Source organism: Cyanidioschyzon merolae, chromosome 19, assembly GCF_000091205.1.
Source record: "Cyanidioschyzon merolae strain 10D DNA, chromosome 19, complete genome".
In the NCBI taxonomy this organism is placed as follows: Eukaryota; Rhodophyta; class Bangiophyceae; order Cyanidiales; family Cyanidiaceae; genus Cyanidioschyzon; species Cyanidioschyzon merolae.
Window position 1 is genome coordinate 1,202,709 of NC_010145.1, and position 21,135 is coordinate 1,223,843.

General features: G+C 53.6%; 6 protein-coding genes and 2 non-coding genes across 8 annotated transcripts, besides 2 other annotated features; 5 read left to right on the forward strand and 3 right to left on the reverse strand.

Moving 5' to 3' along the window:
• Positions 1-277: 277 nt before the first annotated feature.
• Positions 278-1,851: a sequence feature (possible transcribed region).
• Positions 1,292-2,798, forward strand: CYME_CMS478T. Its single transcript, XR_002461683.1, has one exon. It is a non-coding gene; the product is annotated as a hypothetical transcript (transcript).
• On the forward strand, positions 1,949-3,778 carry CYME_CMS479T. Its single transcript, XR_002461684.1, has one exon. It is a non-coding gene; the product is annotated as a hypothetical transcript (transcript).
• On the reverse strand, positions 3,306-4,802 carry CYME_CMS480C (hypothetical protein, conserved; the record flags this gene model as incomplete). Its single annotated transcript, XM_005539001.1, has 1 exon — positions 3,306-4,802. One exon carries the CDS (start codon positions 4,800-4,802, stop codon positions 3,306-3,308), a length of 1,497 nt encoding a protein of 498 aa, XP_005539058.1.
• Positions 4,803-5,169: 367 nt separating this feature from the next.
• Positions 5,170-7,002: a sequence feature (possible transcribed region).
• On the forward strand, positions 6,861-7,475 carry CYME_CMS482C (probable N-acetyltransferase MAK3; the record flags this gene model as incomplete). Its single annotated transcript, XM_005539002.1, has 1 exon — positions 6,861-7,475. The coding sequence occupies one exon, from the start codon at positions 6,861-6,863 to the stop codon at positions 7,473-7,475; it is 615 nt and encodes a 204-aa protein (XP_005539059.1).
• An 832-nt stretch (positions 7,476-8,307) lies between these two features.
• CYME_CMS483C (similar to DNA mismatch repair protein) lies at positions 8,308-10,284 on the forward strand (the record flags this gene model as incomplete). Its single annotated transcript, XM_005539003.1, has 1 exon — positions 8,308-10,284. The coding sequence occupies one exon, from the start codon at positions 8,308-8,310 to the stop codon at positions 10,282-10,284; it is 1,977 nt and encodes a 658-aa protein (XP_005539060.1).
• A 464-nt stretch (positions 10,285-10,748) lies between these two features.
• CYME_CMS484C (similar to guanylate kinase) lies at positions 10,749-12,569 on the reverse strand (the record flags this gene model as incomplete). Its single annotated transcript, XM_005539004.1, has 1 exon — positions 10,749-12,569. One exon carries the CDS (start codon positions 12,567-12,569, stop codon positions 10,749-10,751), a length of 1,821 nt encoding a protein of 606 aa, XP_005539061.1.
• A 3,703-nt stretch (positions 12,570-16,272) lies between these two features.
• On the reverse strand, positions 16,273-17,367 carry CYME_CMS485C (hypothetical protein, conserved; the record flags this gene model as incomplete). Its single annotated transcript, XM_005539005.1, has 1 exon — positions 16,273-17,367. The coding sequence occupies one exon, from the start codon at positions 17,365-17,367 to the stop codon at positions 16,273-16,275; it is 1,095 nt and encodes a 364-aa protein (XP_005539062.1).
• Positions 17,368-17,598: 231 nt separating this feature from the next.
• On the forward strand, positions 17,599-19,101 carry CYME_CMS486C (hypothetical protein, conserved; the record flags this gene model as incomplete). Its single annotated transcript, XM_005539006.1, has 1 exon — positions 17,599-19,101. One exon carries the CDS (start codon positions 17,599-17,601, stop codon positions 19,099-19,101), a length of 1,503 nt encoding a protein of 500 aa, XP_005539063.1.
• Positions 19,102-21,135: the final 2,034 nt, after the last annotated feature.

The window sequence follows — 21,135 nt, forward strand, 5'->3', positions numbered from 1 at the left end:
CCAGCAATGCGACGCCTGCGTAATATGGTGATGCAGTGTCCAGACGGACGGGGAATCTTAAAAGCAGGAAACTCGTTGGCGACTTGTGGTTAGAGGACGCGTGCAGCTGGTAGATATACGGCGCGCTCTGCGTGACAAAGACGATGTCCTCGTTCTATTCGAGATACGCTTGACAATCCTCGGATACTGAGATGATATGAGACTTGTGATGATGCGCGTTGTCGCGAGCGCGTGGAGAAGTCCCGACCAGCAAACGCCATCGTACGCCATTACTTTCCTGTTTACGCATCCGCTCAAGACACGGGTATGCGGACATCCAAGAGTCAGCTGAATGAGAACTGCAGCGAGCTCCCAGGCGTGCTTTGAGGTTGAAACTCTCGCGTATACGGCGAGCTGCGCACGCAGTTTAAGAACACTGCAGTTGGCGCGAATGATGCGCAAATTATCCATGGATGCAGGTACGGAGCAAAAGCTGACCTAATGGAGATACACTCCTGTAGACTGGTAGTAGTTCGCTCATGGACATGGCTCTTTCCATGTTCTGGATGAACAGCTACGAGTCCGCGATGGAGCGCAGTACCCCATGTTCCGATATCTTGAAATACAGTGACATAAGAGACATATCGATCCCGCACGCACGCACGCACGCACGCACGCACGCACGCAACTCGATCTGACACGCACGCAGTGGCCTCGACTAGGAACCAGAAGGCTCACGCGATCGATTCATCATTTCACTTCCAAACGGATCCTGATTATGATTCATGGAATTGGCGAGTTTGACTCTACATCGAGTGTCGGTTGCTTCCGTGGTTGGTGGTAACCATCGTGCAACCCGAGGGTCCCAGGTAGCTTGATTGACCCTGCATCATTAGAAAGGCGACGAGAAGTATGCCTTATGGGCGAGCGCCGCTTACCTACTGAGCCGAGTCGGCTACACTCTTCTCGACTCGCGATAAATTTTCCAACGATCGGTTGTTTGGTCGCAAGGATTGGTATCAGTGACCAGGCACGTCGCGAGTGCGAATATCTCGTTGATGAAGGAATTGAAACTTGCGCGCTGTGTTGGGCACCAGCACGACACGCCTCAGATGAAAACGGAACCCTGAAGAGCGCGCTCGATTCGTTCATGCCGTCTTTCTTCCCCGGGAGTTTGGTACCTGTAAAGACTCGATATTCAATAAGCAGCATTGGAAGGTTTGCGGACTCATAGATTGGACTTGGATTCTCGGGCGTGTTTTCAGTTTGGCTGTTTCGACTTGCTGCCGCTGGGACATGAACGGTTCGCATCATCACGATGATTTGCGACGAGCTCGAGCAACAGTTCGCAAAATATCCGAGCTTATTATCGATTCCATACATGGAAACGCCACTGTTCTCGCTTCGCTCTCCATAATATCCTCGAACCTGGTACGCCTCACCTGCTGGATCTTCAAGCACCAAACATAAGCGTGGGCATCGGGGAAGCTATCCAAACCGCTGGCTGGACGGAGAATCGTAGGCGGCTTCGCCACTTTTGTAAGGGCGATCCACAAGCTGGTGCCTAAAGTTTACTGACCCTGTCATGCCACATACTCGATTCTGTTCGAAACACGAATCCTCGTCCGGATATGCCAGCCGACACAATGGAACTCGACAGCAGCCGGATGAGGGTCACGACGCTTGCTGCCTGAGGCTCCCGACTCTAGTGTGTTCACGGCCAGGGGTCTTGGACTCGGACTCCAGGCATCGAGGCGGTCGTTTCCAATGGACTTGTTGTGGTCGCCTTGCACGACGCGCAGGGAGTGCGGACGGATCGACGTTTCTCTACTTGTTCTGTAGGCTGGATTTTCCGTTCGGTCATTGCTTCACCAAGGGCAATATCGCGTTCGACTTGCTGCGTACCGAGTGGCGCAACGTGCGCTTGCACCAGCATCGAACAGCGTACGCACCGCGGAGATCGCCCAGAAGAAGCCCGTGGTGGTTCGGCATGGCACCGGGCACGGAAACGGAGAAGAGCACCTGTGGAAGCCGCCTGTCGCGGTTAGGGGCATGGAGCGAGCGGCGAAGCAAGCCCTCACGGTCCATAGAGCGTACGTTATTGGCAAAGGTCTAGAGGTCATACGTGCACACCAGACCGCAAACAAGAGTGACCGCTTGAAAGAGCGCACCGGGTCTGTATGCAGAGAAGATGGGCATGGCGAACGAAGCGTGGATCGCGACTTGTACCTGTGCCTGATATGGGTCGATGAGAGCTGGAAACTGCGGGACCGGCACTTCAAACGCTGCCAACGATGTCCATCGCCTGCTGGCAACGGAGCTGGAGTGGCAGGAGTGTCCGGTGTACGCAGGTCCGCAGGAAAGCGACGGGGTACGGAAGCGGCTCAAGAAAAGGTCCAAAACCGCAGGTTTCGTTGACAGTACCAAGAGATCCACACTGTCATATGCGCACCCGAGTTTGAGCTCCTGTTCCATTTTATGCCGTGTGATGGATGTGATGCCGTGCACGAGAGGCGCGTTATCACCCAGGCAGGCAATCGCAGCGCTCCACCATTGCAAGTCAACGTCTCAGCGACAATCACGAGGCGATCCTAGGTATTTCTCTTGCTCATTCCAGTACGCTGCTGAGATTATTTGTAATGGATTACAGTGTTTGGGTGGTTTATCCGGATTCCATCAAGTTCCACAAAGCATATGCATATCGCCCGAAAAGATCCAGAAGATGATTTTCTCATTTATGAGTATCTTGGTGGCAAGCTTATCGATCGGGAACGCCACCACACAAGTTTCACGCTATGTGGAAAAGTAAAACCCCCTCATGGATCTGTTATCAGTTCCTCGTATGGCAGTTACACGCGCATGAGCATGCCATTGTGTGACGAAGGCTGTTCGTTCGCAACGTCATCAGCCGAAATACGACCCGAACAACATGCGTCATCGTTATGCCCCTTCCTGTGAGACACTTTATTTAAGTTAGTGGCTGAGCGAATGCACCTCATCCTCGTTCTCTAGAGGGTACGGCAACGATCACGGCGGCTGGGCTGATTCGGTCCAGCGCGCGATCCACCTCTCCGAATAGGCCCAAGTCGTCTAGAATCTGTACGATGCAAACATTTTTCCTCGAACAGCGCAGAATCACGTCGTATCTGCCCATGCAGTACGCGTAGCTAGCTGGTTGCGGTGCTCGGCAAGACGATCTCGTTATAGCGCAGACACTAATATCCGCGCGTGACGATCTGCGATCCCTAAGGTGGTTGTATACCGTATCATAGACGGTCTACGTAGTATCCAATGCCCAATATCCGCACAAAGCGACCTTATGTTGCCTAGTGCTCGCACTCTCGGATCAGCGCAAGCACATCGTAGATGATCCGAGCAGTCATTCCCCAGACAATTTTCCCGCTGCTGAGCTCTCGTGGTAGACAAAACATCGGTGCGGGGGCGGCCTCGGTCGAGAACTGTTCTAAGGGCGCTTGACGTTGCCCCGTCTCTTCTGGGGAGTCTCGCGCTGTTGTACCAACGATCTCCGAGGTTGTGTTTGCGCCTGCATGACTGGCTTCATTCACGAGATCCGTTCCCAGGGTCGTGTCCTCCCAAGTACAGTTACCTGATTCGGAGCGGCACGCCTCGAGAACACCGCGCGGCACCACAAGCAGGCTTTGAACCTCAGCCCGGTTCAACGCGAGTTGGCTTGGATTGACACGATCGTCCAAGTATCCGATGAATGACAAAACTCTAAAATTAGATGAGCGCAGAAGCGGCCGATACTCATGAAACTTTCCCAGTATGCGTATAAAACTAGGATCAAGTCCGATCTCCTCTTGAGTCTCTCGCAAGGCGGTTTCCAGAAGAGAGCAATCCCCAGCGCGTACTTTCCCGCCAGGGCAGGAGATTTCGCCCCGGTGGATCCGAACGAGCTTCGATCTCTCTGTGAGCACGAAAGCAACTTGGACGCAGGAGTCAGTCTCAGCCGCCTCGGGCCCGCGACAGAGTAAGACGAGCACAGCGGCATTCGGGGCCGCCACCGAGGGATCGTGATCCACGCGCACCGTGCGCAACGGCATTGTTCGCAGCCGCTGTTCTATGCGGTTCAAGAGATCACTGGTCCTCCTCGATCGAACATGAACGTGGCGTGCCCACGGCAAAGCTCGCTGAAGAAACGGCACCATGCGGATTTGGGTCCGGGTTCGTCCCAACGAGGTCGTCGACGACGCCAGCATTGGTTTCGACGGCACCTGTGATGGCGTCATTGTCACTGGTAACGACCTCGAATCTGTAGAATTCTGAGCAAGCGAGCGCCCCGGCATCGATGTGTTCGAGTTGAAGGCACTTGACCACCAGTTCCGCTGTGCCACCTTCCACAGTGTCTCGACCCAGTCACGCTCAAGAATACGGTGCTGAACAAAACGCACCAAGTTAGTAGCAAAGCCTCGCCGCGGCTTCCGCGACGTGGTGCATTGCAAGCCTGTAGTTGTGCGCCTCGGGCGCTGCCGTTTCGGTGGCTGGGCTGCCTGCGAAGCCGGTGGACGTGCTGGTTCAGGAACGAGCCGACCACAGAGTGAAGCGCGGGAGGCGCAACCAAGCGTCCTGTGCTCGACGGCGTCGCAAGCCTTTCTCAGCTGTACCCATGTGAAACTTGAAACCTTCAACAATCCTAAACCAGTCAGCGGAATGAAAAGCGTTGACAACACTCTAGCCCTGGGCGACTGCGCCGACACGCTGCCAACTCGCACGGGTGGCGCAGTTCCAACCTCGACTCCGGTCGTCGCCGGTGCCACCCCAGAGCAGAGCATCCCGCTCCCTTGACGTACCAGCCTACCCATAAGATGCAGGGCCGGAAAAAGACTCTAGCGAGCTCCCAGCGGGCAACGAGTTTACACGTCGATAAAACGGCTGTGAACCGAGATTAGGTTTGGGATATCGCGGAGGTCGCTAGCCTGTGTAAGATTGTCCAATATCGTCGAGGACGCTATTGCTAGATTTGAACCTAAAGATATATATACATGCCAACTCACAGACGCCTCCGAGTTTCTTACAACAGGCTCCTGCTGTCCGCTTCAGCTTTTCCGTGTACACCTCGAGCTGGAGAGGGTGTCCAGCAATGTTCGCTCGCATCACATCCATGGGTCTCGTCTCCAGCACCGCATATCGTCTGATATTCATGGCGGCGTTCAAGTTGCGGTTCACCATTTCCGTTCGTTTATAGTTTCCGATGGGACTCATCAATGCGAGGATTCCGAGAACTCGCGCCCCCAGTGCCTTTTGCTGCTCTGTATGGTTCCCGCGCTTTTCTATCGCCGGAGCGCACCGCTGCCTTATCTCCATCTCGGCCTTCTGAAGTGTACATCCTGGTTCATCCCTCGGATTTTCTATTTCCTCAAATGACCCCGATTGTCTAAGACCTTTGGTGATGACCTAGCCGGAGGATGAGGGACTTGCGGAAGAGAGACGACATGTGTCCCGGTGTCACCGTGTGCTGAACGCTTCGGCGATTCGTCCAGTGCAGCGATTGTTACGTTTCACAATAGAAAACACTCTTCCGATGGAGTTCATCTACGGAGTGCACGGAGGAAGAGCATGCAGCTCTACCCCGATGGCATCGGAAAAAGACCGAACGCAACGGGTGTGGTCAAATGCCACGTTGTCGAACAGAGCGACGTTGCGAGACGTCAGCGAAAACTCTCTAATGGCTGGACGAAATTGCTGGTGCTGTTATATGAGCCTTCTGTACGAGCGAAACTAAGGCCGCCAAGTATATCCACTTCAGCTGGAAGAGAGGATAATGTCGTCGTTATCTTCGAGTTCGATCCTGCATGGAACGGGCTCTATCTCCGCGACTACCCATATACGCTCCGAACGTCTTGTACGAAAAAAGTTTCATCGATCGAAACAAACCGCTCGATGCCCTCTGCTTCGTACTGATCGCGAGGTTCCAGGAACCCTGTCGTTGCGATTTCTTGTGGAAGATAGCGGAGTGTGAACTAGAACTTTTTTCCACTGTGTTCTAACGTTTTTAGGACCACACGAGCAAGCTGTTGCGAAAAATCGACGCGTGTGGCGACTAGCAGCGTCGCTTTTTGCTTTTCGTAAGGTTATCAACGGGTCCGTTGCTACCAGTTACCGCAAACACGCTTTGAGCACATCGGTTTTTGGCGCGATGTGCATCTACTTTCTTTCAGTGTCTCTCAACCATCTGACTATTGTGGTATGTCATACCTGAAGGAGAAGTGCTGTCCTCATTGCACTGTTCATTAAAGAATATATATATCCTACAGGCAAATCTAATACGATGCATACTGTAAAATGCATTGCGATTCCGACCTCCTGCACTGCATCGCACCGGCGGTGGAACGAAACCAAGCTGGATGACGCGAAGCAGGCAGGCAAGGCAAATCATAGATGACTGAATTGTCTCTTCATTCGCGAATCTCTAACAAACAGCTCGTTCCTCGAAACTCCAGTTCTACACTCTCGCTTTCCAGCACCGTCTGTAGCGATGAACTCTGTCGATATGGATCGCTGAGCGTGCTCTGTTTGACTGTCTCGCACGCTGCGGCAGTGGACACGCTCTTAGCTTGACACCTGGTGCAGCAGATGCGACTGCTGTACCTGTGAAACGGAGCCCGGTCGCCACCGCGCACTAGTCGCCGGGCTGGTTTTCCTGAGATCTGCGTTTCTATTTCTTCCCAGCGACGCTATTTGGAGCGAAATAACGCAAACTTTTATTATTAGAGGAGTAATTGAACGATTTCGGAGCTGTTCAACGGGGGAACGGTGAGGAGTTAGCGTCGCGGTTGCACACGCCGGTCAGCTGCACTTTTTGCACGCGCAGCGTAAACCCCGTGTCGCCCGGTTCCCAGAGACGGTTTTGGACCGAACTTATGGCCGCAGACTCCACTGAATCCAGCGACTTTGCTGTCATACCCTTTGGATCCGAGTACTTGCATTTTTTTGCGGTGAAGACGCTGATCGACGGCTTGCTGAGCGAGCCTTACTCCACGTTCACCTACCGGTACTTTCTACGCCAATGGAGCGAACTGTGTTTCCTAGCGGTTCGGAAACTTCCGCATGCTGCATCGTGTACACCGCTCCGATCTGAGGATTTGTTCGGTTGCATCATTGGCAAGGCAGAGGTGCACAGAGACTCGCTCCGCGGATATATTGCAATGATTGCCGTCGACATGACGCATCGTCGACGCGGTCTAGGCACATTACTCGTACAGCGAACGCTGCAAGCCATGCAAGAGCGAGGATGTGATGAGGTAGTCCTCGAAACTGAAGTAACGAATCACTCCGCGCTACGAATGTATGAGAAGCTAGGCTTCTTGCGCGACAAGCGTCTCGAACGGTACTACTTGAACGGATCGGATGCGTTTCGACTGCGCCGCCGCCTGGTGCCGCTGCCGATGCCCAACATCGACTCACCAGCACCCCAGCTGCCATTGAATCAGAAAACGTCGGAACCCGAGAGAATCACCGAAAGCTACTCTGATTGAAAAGAGCGTTCGAATACGGGCTTTTCACAAGTGTTCCCGTGATTTGCATCCAGGTCCTAGTTGCTGTCGTCGAATATAATCTATACATCATCTCTGGGGAAGCCTGGGCTCCACCAGAAACGCGTTTGAAACAGTGTTTAGATGCGTATGTTCTTCGCGAGCTGAACGTCGCAGTACGACGCCTTCCATCGACTAACGTAAGTTGATGATGTGCCGCAGGCTACATCGCGAGGAACTCGCGCTTCTCGGATTGATTGCGCGATTTTATCCATTGTCGAGTAGGGAAGATACGCGCGGAAATCTTCCCTCTAGCCTCGAGTGGGTCATAGCGTTATCACCAACGCGATGCAGCCCACAAAGTTCTATTTGATGACATTTCACGTTGCGGAGTATATCTGCAGATGGCTTGTACGTGTGCGCATGTGCACATGTACATGCATCTACATTGGCATTACCGATTGTCATAGCGTTATTACCAACGCGATGCAACCTAGAAAGTTCTATTTGATGACATTTCACGTTGCGGTGGATACCTGTGGATAGCTCATGCATGCATGCATGCATCATTGCATGTGTCCATGCGTGCACGCGCACGCATCTCCTTGGCGGCGGCGGCGGCGGCAATGAAGGTCATGGAGACACCTTGTATAACGATTGCGTTGCCGGGGTCCATGAGATGTTCTGCATGCCGCGTCAACTTTGACCTTTAGTTTTCGCTACTATCTTTGTGCGAGCTCGAGTGGCAAACTGTCGCGTTCGTTGCTTTTCAGCCTTGCGATTCCGTTCTTCAGGAATTCATTCATCCAGAGCCATTGCCTCGAACAGGCAACCTATGAAAGAAGCAAAGCTCATGGCGGGTGAAGTACTCGAGCGCTGGCCGGAGCCGACCTCTCTTCATGCACTCGTTGAGCGGCTGTTCGTCGAGCTCTTTAGATATGGCTCTTTATCAGCAATCGCGTTTCATTTCGACTTCAGTCTTGGAGTTCTGGAGCTGCACTGGCGCACAATCCCCGATACGAACGCGGCACCGTCGCTTGACGTGAAGGATTGGCTCACGAACTGCTGCACGAGAACGGTTTTGGCTGCTTCTAGCCTGCGGATAGAGGGTGTATTCGCTCACCGTCCGATTATACGTCGCCAGCTCGAAGCGCAAGCCGGTCGGCTAGCCTCAGAATTGCTTTCGACCGTGTTGCGTCCGTGGGCTGCCCTATACGTAAACGTCTCGTGGGAGGTAGCTCTCATGGGAAGCGGCACTCTCGCCTTTGCGCGGCACTTCAGATGGGATAATCCGAATGACGAGGCAGCATCCGAGCAGCCATGGCTCCATCGAATGCGCCAATTGCTGAACGAAACAGCGGCTGTTGTGCGGTTTTCCACACACGTCATCGCGGGGAACTTGCCCGCGAGCCCGATGCCATCAAGATCGGCATCGGGTGAATGGCATCTTGCTCTGGTCCACGGCTTCCGCCAATGCTGTTGGATCTTTGGCTGGAACGGGCGACCGTTGAAGATCGACATCGAATGTCTGCAGCGGACGCTCGGCGTTCCGCATCGCGAGCAGCTTGCTTGCGGCATTGCACAGTGGCGTGACGGAAACGCTACATGGGGAGCATTCCAGGCAGATGGCTTCGATCATGCCCGAACAGCGGACTGCTGGTTGTGCAGTGGCCCAGCCGAATCATGCGAAGTGTTCCAAGCACTTCAGTTAAAGCTACGAGAACTCTTGGGGGTAAGCACCTCCACGTTGCAAACGGATTCGGTCTGGGGTAGCGTGCGCGAGCAAGCGCTGGCCAGTATCACTGCGTCTCGGCGGTCGTGCCAGCGACACGATGTCGTGCCGTCAACCGCGTCACTCCGCGATCCCGTACTCGCAGATGGCATTACGTCGACGACCCGCGCGCTGGCATTCTCCGAGACCCTCGGCCGACCGCGAACGCCGCCAAGCCGATGCCGCACGCGTCCTTGCACGCGAGATACGTCGAACTTTCCGCCGTCGCTGAGCGTCTTCACGACGCGCGCCCTTGAGCGCCTACAGCCGGGCTGGGAGAGCGACCTCTACGGGGCGCAGGGACACTGCCCTGTGCCGATCCTCCCCGACCTTGACAATGCGCGCGTTGATCCCACAGCTGCCAGAACGGCGGTCCAACTCCACGCCCGTGAACTTGAAGATGCAGTTGTCGTCGGTCAATTTGATGCCAAATTCATTGTGTTCCGAGTGCGCTCTGAAATTTTTCTATTGGATCAACACGCAGCGGATGAGCGGGCTCGTTTCGAGCAACTCACGCAGATGTATCAAGAGTCACTGGACCCCCGGAAGTACCCAACTGCTCTGAATCGCAGCGTTTCTCTTCGGGTCCCGTTGCTTGTCGATCTCGGTTCTCGTTGCCTATCTGCAACGACATGTGCATTCCTGCGGCATTTTGGATGGTCCTGGGATGAAGCCTCATCCGAAAAGCCAATAGATACGCATATAGCGAGCACAGCTATCGCTGGTACTGAGCACCGATCGACTCTTCGAGTTCGCAGTGTGCCAAGCGTTCTCGGTCAGCAGCCGCTCCTCCAAGCTTCAGATCTGCTCGAGTGCATTGACTTGATGTTGGAAACGGATCACGCGGTTAGCATGGTACCTGCTGCACAGCGAGTCCTCGAAACGCTTGCTTGTCGTCACGCCATCATGTTCGGTGACCGTTTGGATCTCGCAGCCTGCCAACAGCTTTTGAAGCGTTTATCGAAATGCAGGTTGCCTTTCCAGTGCGCCCATGGGCGACCTTCGGTAGCTGCTCTGAGCTGCCCGAGGCGACCCCGGTGATCGCCAATTCAGTGCTGCATCACCGAGAAGCTTGCGACAGAGCCTGCTTTTCTGTGCTTAAAGCGCTAGTTTCGTCACTCACGTATATCGACAATGATACTTGTGGACTTGTTTCGGCTTTTCCATTGCGCGTGTTTGCAGGTTCGGAACAAACGCTAGCCATGCCGATGTTGCAGAGTTGGTTCGAAATCCACTAAACATGCCGCTTCACCATACGGAAGCACCAGCAAACCCATGAATGCATGCACGACCAGCGTGGACTTGGTCAACGGTTTGCAGGGCGTTCCCGTCGACAGCCCTGATGCGCGTACTTGAAACCGAGCTGGGTTAGCGTTCGGGCTTCACGTATATGCAAAGACCAGCATACCGCGTATACTCCGATGCTCGCTCCGTACACTATCGAGTACAAAGCAAATATCCAATGTACATTTTGTACATGATTGGAATCGCCGCTTATCAACATACTATCTCCGTCCGTGCAAAAGCGCCAAAACAACGCGGCGCATTTTTTCATACGCTACCTCAATATCATCATTCACAATACGTAAATCGAAACCTGTAATTTTCTCAGCGATATCCATTTCCTGGCGGGCGGCCTCCAGGCGCCGATCGAGTTCCGAGGGACTCTCGGTCTCGCGCCGCCGGAGTCGCTGCTCGAGCTCCATCAGCGAGGGCGGTGCAATCCAGATATAGAACGCATCCAATTCCTGTCGATCCATCATGGTTTGTGCACCCTGCAAATCCAGACTCAGAATGCAAACTCGAGGCGATGGCGATTGCGTAACAGCTCGCACAGCACCAAACGTCGTCCCGTAGTAGTTGCCGTAAACGCAGGCATATTCGATGAATTTGCCTGCGGCGACATCCGCCAAAAAATTTTCCTTCGACACGAAATGGTAAGACACACCGTCAACTTCTCCTGGACGCGGCGCTCGCGTTGTTGTCGATACCGAATAGCCCAGATGGTTCGGAAACTCTGCTAGAAGCCGCCCTATGAGCGTCGACTTGCCCACCCCAGAAGGGCCAGTTACCACAATGGCGGTTACAGCAGGCGGATTTCGCGCCAAATCTGGCAAGTTGCGGGCGCTGCGTGCAGCGCGTCGCGACGCCACGTCATGGTTGGAGGCGTATTCTGCGTGCTGTGATGCTGCATTGCGCGCTGCGCTCGCTGGTGCGATGCGTGCTGCCTCTGCATAGTCACGTATGGAAACATACCATAGGGGTATCTTGTACGAGAGAAACCCCAAGATGCATGAAAAGACCTGACTCGATGTCAGCGTGCCTCGCTGCGATAGCACGAGGCTCAGGATTGCCACCATGGGCGCCGCATAGCGCGCAGCAGAGAAGACGGACACCGCGCGTGGCTGCTCGGTGGTACTCGCTGGAGCTGCCGCAGCGCCAGCCAGATCAGTGGATCCAGCGATGGGCTGCAGGCGATCAACGGATCGCTGTAATAAGCGAAGATAGAGGACGCCAGCCGATGAGCCAGCCGCAAAAGCGAGAGCGTCGGCGATTCCCGCGCGCAGGAAACAAACACAGACGCCAATGCCGGACGTAACGAGTGTGCCCTGCAGGAGCCACCTCTTCAATTTCTGGTACTCTTGCAGGCCTTGGTCGCGCTCGGCGATCATCTCTGGGCTCAGCGGTGCGCTCCTAGCGGGTGGCGGAAGCGCCTCTAACGTCCACACTCGGTTCTGTGGGTCATACGCTACTCTGTCGCATACGACGATTTCGGTGCTCGTGCGCCATACTGTTTTTCGATTCGAACTCTCGATGAACTTGTTGGTATCGCCGACGCGTTCTAATGGCTTTATATCTGTAATAACCTGGACAGAGTTCGCACGTGGTGTGACGCCCTCCACAACGCCTATGAGACGCTCCTCTCGCCATCTGCCTGGATAGAGCACAATATCTCCAACCTGTGGATCGTTACGTATCGCGTTCGCAGCGTTGTCTTGCTGCGCTGTCAACATCCGACTGGTGCTGTGTGGGGCTGCTTCCTGAGCGCCTCGCTGAAGCAGGCGAACTTGAGGGGCTCGCAGCTGGGCTCTCCGGCTTCTACAACCTAGCGCTGGACGCCGACTGGTGCTTTCACTGCGTCGTTTTTCGGAAGCGCGTCGCCTCAGCGAGTGGTCAGTCACCCGGCACGCTGTCGAGCGCAGCAAGGGCACGAAACTGAAAGTTGAGCGCGGTGGTCCACGGTGTGCTGGGTACCGCCTTCGTTCAACGCGACGCCCAAGTCCCCAAGGCGGTGACTCGTATAGTCGCCGTACGTTCGGTGACATGAAGGTAAAGAAAGACTCAACGAGAAGGCGAACGAGTCAACACACTGCGAGCGGCAGCCAAGTACACTCGTCCCTGTCCGGAAATCCGCATTGCGCAGTGGAGGCAATGCATTCTGCGTCGCTGGCGCCTGTTATGGATCGTCCTCGGCGCTTGCGCTGTCCTTCATCCATCCAAGATTATAGTCTTTCAGCTCAATTGTGTTTCAATCCCGCTGCGGTTCGTAGCAGGAGATCGATATTATAATGCAATATACCGGCTAAATCGCAGACGAATTGCATGCAGGTTATATTCTTTTCTGAGTAGTTCAAGGAGATTTGGATTGCTCCTCCTGGCCAGTCATATCATAGGACTCTGATGGTTCAGGAACACTGAAAGAAACAAGAATATAGGCTCTGCATCAAAAACATGAATTCTCAAGGCGTGCTTGCGGTAAATGGTAGAAAACGGTCCGTCGATCAGCCTACGGAAAGCGAATAACGATAACAGTTGCTGACATGGGCGTTTCTGTTTCTCTGCCCTTGTTGGTGCGCTCCTGAAAACGCTGGGATCCAATCGCACATAAAGTCCTACCACACGAACAGCCATCATCCACCGAGTTCGCAACTACAGAGTTCCTGGAACGCAGCGATCGGTATGAATCACAGGAACGTCGGATTGTTTTCACAGTCGATGAGACTTTCTTGGGACGAAACGGTCGGAGCGTATATGGATATTCGAGGTGAAGGGAGCCCGCTGTATCCAGAATCGAACTCGAAGAGAACGAGGATATTACCGTCTGTTCTAGATGCAGAGGATTCCAGTCGCGGCCTCAGTTTCGCTCGTGGAGGAGGCTCATAAGACAGCATCCACTTTGTCGAATCATCGAAGACTTTCACCCTGACTCCTGGCGACTTCCTTCTATTGGACAACGTGGCATTTGACTATTCGCTTTGCGTTCGGGCTCTTGCCTATTCTATCGGGTTTAGAGCTGCTTCTCATTCCTCGATACGCTCCGTGGCTGATTCAGATGAAAGTATCGTTTTCTATTGTGAAACCTAATGAGCGCTGCACCAAGCGGATTCCCAAAGCGTTCCGCACCCGGCGACACAAAGGCGCGTGTAGTCTTTCTTCCGTCGGTCCGTCTCCCGCCAGAAAGGTCCTGAAATAAGGGCATGAATAAGTGCGTCCATTTTCAAAAAAATCCAAGCGAAAGGCATGGACATGGAAGGCGAGGATCCTGGAGGGCAGTCATTGGTGGATGCCGGAAAAGAACAAAAAGACTCATCAGCTCTCTGACCATCGAGCAGAGAAGAGCATATGACAACGACGACGAAGAAGAAGAGGAGAGATGTGCAAGAAATGAGGTTTGCCCGTCGAGGCGACAATGAGACTGTAGTGACTCAGCGGGCATGAGTTCAAGGAATCCTCGCATTGATGAGTTCCACCTCCGGCAATACACGCATGCCGTTCAGGAACCGAAACTTCAACGCCGCCATCAATACCAGACGATTTGTCGTACAAAAGACGAGAACCGAGAAGCTGACACAAGCGAGCTTTTCGGGCAGCCTCTCAGGGTCGAGATGTACGGCGAGAAAGTGAAGTCGATAGCAGGCGGCCTTTCGCACAGGGCTGGGATGCCTTTGTGAGTAGGTGTAAATATGTACGCTGTGGTGGTTGAGCATTTTTGTTTTCAACATCACGTGTAGAAGGCAGGCCTTGACAACGACTTCAAATTGATTTTTCCGATTTGAGAGTTTTGCTTTCCTGTCCTTCCTGGTCCTCTTCTCGGAGGAAGCTTTCTCTTCTCTGTCTGGTGGATTCGTTTTTTCTCCGTTACCTGGCAGGGTGGCATTGATGTGGTCGATAGTCAGTACGTCCATCGAACCGGGAAGAAGAGGCTTGCACGAACAGCCGGATCGGCACCATTCGCAGCTTTCTATACATTGAACGTTCGTGATTGATGGAATGCGATGTTGCCCGACAACAGGACAGAAGAATTTGGGGGAGCGGAATCTTTGAAGAGTGCTTCAACCAACGATATATTGATGTACGATCCCGTCCTTTGGGCGGTTTGTCAGCGACCACTCGATCGAATCACCACCAGGGCGAATGCTTACCTTATGCTCATTTCTTTTTTCTTTTCGAACACTGGTACATGGAGACTCCTCGAGCACCCATTTGCAGGAGTACCATTTCTCCCGAATCGGCTCTGATCGAGTGAGACAAACACATGCACTTTCTGTTGGCAGCGATCACGATTCAGGACAAAAACGACAGCAGGTGGTGTAGAATGTGCGACGATCACCCGCAGAAGCGTACTTGTACCTGTGTCCGCTCGTGTCTCTTCATAGCCAGTCGTTTGAGCGGTACAGAAACTTCACATACTGTGGCTACTTCCATAGTATTTCTCAAAAAACGGATGAAGTAGGAAGGGCTGATAAAGAGAGATTCATTGGGATGGAGTCTGGGAAGTGCTGCTATGGGTGCAGCACTTTCTGTATATGGGCGGGGTGAAGGGTGCCAGAGCCACTTGCTGAGCGTCGGATAACTGACTTGGACATGCAAGACCGTTTCACCGTATGCGACGAGCGACAGCGCCATGACATTCCTCGACTTTTAGCCAATCTGCAACATTCATTCGCTTTGCTCAATCTTCGCATGAAACACGGGCAAAACAGAAAAGGCTCGCTGGTGCAGGTATCCCAGAATTCACTGCTCTGAGTATAATGCCCTTTGACGGGTAGCAGAGCTTCTTTAGCACCGATCTTTCTGCCAGAATGAAGCGTGCAGTGAGAAAAAACTAGGGCCCACATCTCGTGCTCCTACCTGCGTATTTTTCACGCACACAAGAACGAACAGCCTCTTAGCTCATTCTCAGTTTTCTATGCACCCAGCGCACGGACGCTTCTCGTTCTCGTATCTGAGAATGTTCGACGAATCATGACGGGATGCGAAGTGTTTTACTAATTTATCAGTGTTTCGGCGACTCGGCTGCTGGCCAATAAGCTTCTGTCAACGTCCTAGATTGGTTGCTATTGAAGCCATCCGAGGATAATTCCAAGCGGTGCAATGCAAGAGGGGGCACTCGAGCCGAATTCTCGCCTCAAAGAAAAAATTCTCGATTAGCTCGAATAGCCACGATTATGCTTGAGTCTTGAGGCACGAGCTCTCATGCTGACCCATATCCTCCGTAAACTCAGGTGGAATGTATGCAGCGATTACACCAACCCACTCAAGAGCGATCGGCAAGCTAGGGAATCGCCCCGAGTGCCGGGTGCACTCCTTTCGTGCGCTCAGCGACGCCGGATGACAAGCACTGCATAAGTCTTCCACGGAGCAAACGATAAATAAAAGCTATCCACCGGATGTTCTCATCATCCTGTTGATTTTTGCGTGCGAACAGCAGCGTTCGACATGAGCCAGCACTCAACTGTCGAATACTGATCCAGCACGACAGGTCAAGCATCGCGTCAAAACACCAGCCTACGAGAGCAAACGAGTTTTTCGCCACAGCGAACGGCATCCGTGGAGTCTTTGGCGTCTCATACCAGTGTCGACATCCTATCCACGTTTCCGATACGAATCATGGAAAGAGCACTCACCGGACTCGTGATGCATCGGCCGCGCGAATCGCTCCCCATGGAAAAATTGGTAATTGTTCCCGGGCTTGACGCTCCGCTGCTCTCCAATTGGAGCATTCTCCATAGCTAACGCATCGAACACTTATGCTTCATCCTCATCTACACCAGATTCGAGTTCCAGCTCCTCGTCTGCCAGAGACTGATGAACAGGTCTGGGGGCTTTGGCAGCGCTTCGTGCGCGCTGTTTTCGTCGCGTTCGCTTCCGCCCGCCGCGTCCACGTCGTTTTTCCCACGGGCGGGGAACCGCAACCGGCCGCAAGTAATCATACAACAGAGGTGTCGTGTTCGATGCCTCTGTTGTATGCCACGCGGCGCAACGTGCTTCTTTGCGCCACAGGTCGAGGAGCTCCGCGTGTGCCCGAGCACCCATTTCACCCCTGCGATCCGTTGTTGTGCTCTCAAAAAGATCGACCCGAGCCATGAGTGCGATGCTGTTCGCTATTTTTCGGGCAATGCACCGAATGCGCCGTACGTTTGTTTCCGATCCGACCGCACCTGCGTTTTCTAAACCTGCAAGAATCTCACGGAGAAGGCTGCATTGAAAAATGGCCCCCCGTAGACACCGGGGGCCATAGAAAACGTACGTATCCCGCGCTCCGATGAGGCGCAACTGATCGGAAGGAAGTTTGGCCAAGGCCTCGAGGCCGCCGCACTCTGCGAGCACTCGCACCGCAAAGTTCTTCCCCGTCAGTGCGCACAAGTTGGGCGCCACAAACTCCACTTGGTCAAGTAATCGCATCATGAGCTCTTTCTCTTCCATCAAAAAACGCTTACTTCTCTGAATCAGTCTTGCAACTTGCTCCCAATCAGTCAGTGGCGGACCCAGTCTCCGGAGCAGCAGTGCAAGCCCCATGCTGACCTCTGGCGGCCACGAGCGCTCGCCAAGCACCGCTATGTCGATTGGTGGCGAACGGTTACCCAGAGCCTCAACGATTTCGAGTCCAAAAACTGGATCGCTCGTCAGTGTTCCCAAGCCCGGTAAGCGTTGTTCATAGGCGGCAAGCACTTGTCGACAGATCTCGCAAAGCCGGGAGTGCGTCTCCCGCACCGCTGCAGCGTTCCTCTCGAACGTTCTTTTCGTTTCCGAAAGCGTTTCCGCAGAAAACTTTACATCCTTAACAACTTTTTGGGAATCTTGGCTGGTTAAAAGCGTCCTGGCAGAAACGCCAGTGCTCATCAAACCCGAAAAGAGGCGACTGCAACTGCGGTATTTGTCGTAGGAACGGCAACGCGTTCCGACGCGTGCGTTGCACTGCGGCTCCAGCACAAACCTTCTTGTTGACGCGTATTACGTAGCACCACAGCGTTCTGACCTCGCCTCACGAGATTTTTACAGACTTGTTCGGTCGCAGTGGTAAGCCAAGACAGAGAAAACGGCACAGGCTTCGGGTGGACCGGGCAGAAGCCGATGGTTTCCGCAGGCCCCCCTCAGCGAGCCTCAACGGGTGGCGGCGGCGGCTCCGGCGGTGGCAGCAGCAGCAGCAGCGAGGACTCAATGAAACCTGCTGAGCTACCGGACCTTGCAGTTTGGCAGCCGATTTCACTGGTGCCTGCTCGCTTACGAAGTTCACGCCACAGCGTCTGGGACGCGAACGCGCTCGAAGACACGGTGTCGACGCTCGATGACCCCTGGTCGTTGCTCTCTGCAGCTTCGAAGCTTTTGGTGGAAAAAAGTCAGGGCAAGCGCCCGGAATCTGAGCAAGGCGCTCTCTACTCGCAGCGAGACGCAGACATAAGCGCTTTGGCTCCTGTGAAAGGTCTCCCACTTGAGTGGCTTCCGCAGCAGAGCCTTCGGAGCTTTGGCCTGCGAAACCTCGGAAACACCTGTTATGCCAATGCCGTTATCCAGGCGCTGCTGCATACGCCACCGTTGGTGCTGAAAGCGCTCTCCGATGGATGCGCCAGCGCCACTCCGCATACAGGCTTTTTCGATGCTATGGCAGCCTTCGTGCGTCTCTGCCGACAGCTGCTCGTTGTACGTCCCTCCGGAACGAATGCAGTTGCCCCGACGGAAATCATCCGCAACTTACCCGCAATCTGTCGAAGGTATCGAGTCGGACGGCAAGAAGATGCCCATGAGTTTCTCCGATTTCTCTTGGAGAGCATAGCGAGAAGCTGTAGTCGAAGGGGTGAGCGTCGTCTCCCTTCACAACAGGTCTCCAGTGATGAGCTGGTTGCTTCCGATTGTAATCATGGGACAGGTTGGATTACCCGCATTTTCGGAGGCCTACTCCGCAGTCGTGTCATATGTCGAACATGTCAGCACAAATCGTATCGAACTGAGCGGTTTTTGGACCTCAGTCTAGATTTTCGGCAGTCGGCCTCGATCTCCAAGTGCCTCGAACATTTCGCAGCGACGGAGTTGCTCGCAGGCCGAAATCGCTATGACTGTGCGGCATGCCACGGTTACAGCGATGCGGAGAAGCAAATCCGCATTCGACAGGCTCCTGTTGTGCTCACGCTGCATCTGAAGCGCTTCCACGCGCTTCGAAAACTCTCTGGTGTTGTGCGCTTCTCCGAGTGGCTCGATCTGCGACCCTATATGGCTGAGGAGTTTGTGGCAGGCCCTGTGATGTATCGACTGTTTGCAGTGATCGTACACGAGGGCCATTCGCTGTCCAGTGGCCACTACTATGCATTTGTTCGGAGTGCCAGTGGTGCCTGGTTGCGATGTGACGATGAGCACCTGTCACGAGTCGGTATAGGCTCGGTTTTCGCGCAACAGGCGTACTTGCTGTTTTACTTACGCGTGGATGCTGTACCGGGCGAAAGCGCTATTGAGACTTCGGAGGTATCGACCGCAACATCTGAACCTGATACCAAAATCTCAGGTGGGGTTTCGACGGCCCCTGATTTCCAGGCGAGGCAAAGCAAAAAACCGCGATCAGAAGTGAAACGATTCGAGTCGTGAGTGTGTGTAGGCGTGCATCACACAGCGACTTGGAGAACTGTCTGGATTTGGTACGCGAGTCTAGCCGCAGTGACACCAATACTAGGTGATAATCTAAATAGGTTGTACCTGACGGTGCATCTAGAACGCCATTTACAGCTTCCGAGACGTCCGTACTAGATGAATTTCCGGTATGGTTATAGATGAAGGCACATTTTGTAAGCACTTTTTTCCGCCAAGATATCCGGAACAGGCTGCGCTCCTGTAAAGTTCCAGTTGTCGATATATTGGCGTTTTCAGCGAACCGCCTCGCGAGACCTGCGCGATTTCCTTTGAAGACTTGTGTTGAAGTGTATCGCTATGGCACGGTACCGCTCTGAACTCCGGACCGTCCTCCGGATTGCTCACGAGCGTGTCAGTTCAGGTTCATTCGCAAGTCATTGCGAGCTTCTGCGCTCCTCGAGCGACCTCTACTGAAACAGGTCTGTTTCCATTCCGTGCAACCGCCAGTGCCGATGACGAATCGCCTCTGGCTGTGGGTGCGGATCTCTTGAGCGATGCTCTACTCATTGGTCAGAGCCCGGTGTTCAAGGACTCGCAGCATTTGACCCGGATCCAACGCACCAGAAAGCGGAGGTAGAGCTAGGTTTTTTACCAGTCTCTATGTAGACGCAGCTTATAGTTTGCATTAGGCGCTTTGCTGACAGCCAGTTCCCGTTGCGCGCCAAGTGGTGCTGGATCCGATGCCATCTCGACGAGACTCGCGTAGCCTATGCAGCTGAGTCGATGAACTATGAATTGCCCGACGCTGAGCTGCTAAATACTATAAATAGATGTCTTTGCTCCTTGACGCTAGCATCTTGCATTTCATGGTCAATACGAGCACGAAATCGATTGCTGCCCCTGAGAGTCATACGGACCCACGTGCAGCATCTGGTACATATGAAATCCTCTGGAAAAAGCCTTTTCCTGGGATATCTGGGGAGCATGGACATCCTTCCCAGCTGCTCAGCGGGGAATGGTAGGCACGTGCATTGCACCAGCACTTTCGCACTCAATGCCGCGACAAATTCGGGATACGAAAAGTGGCACGCGCCCGACGCATACATCACGAAAGGCTCTTGAGTGTAGCCCTCGTTCCATATCAGATTCAGATGGATCACTGAGGTGCTCGCGCTGTTCCCCAATGTCGACTCTTTTCAGAACTTTTTGGTGATGTACAGCCTACATTTTCGAAATGGATCAATAGGGGCTCACGAATTCATACGTATTTCTGGAATGCTCGGTCGCCGTTTTGGAGTGACTCTTTCGACGCGTTGCTGCTGGTATTAGTTGCTTCGCCATCATCAGGGCGATTCACGATGCTTTCGAACTAGGGTAAGAAACGTAATCGATATTATGATCCAGTTCACACCTGGGAGCTTCCACGCTTCCGCGTTGCATTCGTGCTGTATACCCAAATGACGTACTCTTCACGTTTGCGATCATTCTGTTTCAAGCGAACTTGTGGGCGCACAAATTGCAATACTGGATATTCGAGCAAGCAGAATACTCGACGTCGTCCTTTGACGATTCCCTCACGTGCTCGTTTCAGAACAACACGGAGCGTCTTATTTCAAACAATCGTTTCGGGTGCAAACCCAAATTCTTCTCTGCTTGGGGCCATCGACGAAACCGCATTCCACAGCACAACGATACCTCTGCAAGTACATGCCCTCAATGGCTCACATCGTTTCCCTTTGAATGGGACAAGGTCTTGGACTTTTACTTCAGTCATCGCAGGGATCGTTTCCAGCGGAGTATGCGTAAACGCCGTACGCGAACGGCGCACAGACTGATCGAAGTCTCTCGAGTTCTTCTTTAGACTGGATTTCGCCTGCAGTACTTGTTTCATCATGGACCAGCACCCTCTCATGGAGCAGCACGCGCTTGCACGTCCAGAGTACAGGGTACTCGCGAACAAGTCGGCCAGAGCAAGCTCGTGATTGCAGGTTACAGCATCCAGCGGGAAAACGGAGGTGCATCGGAGAGACACGTTTTGTATCCGTCGACGGA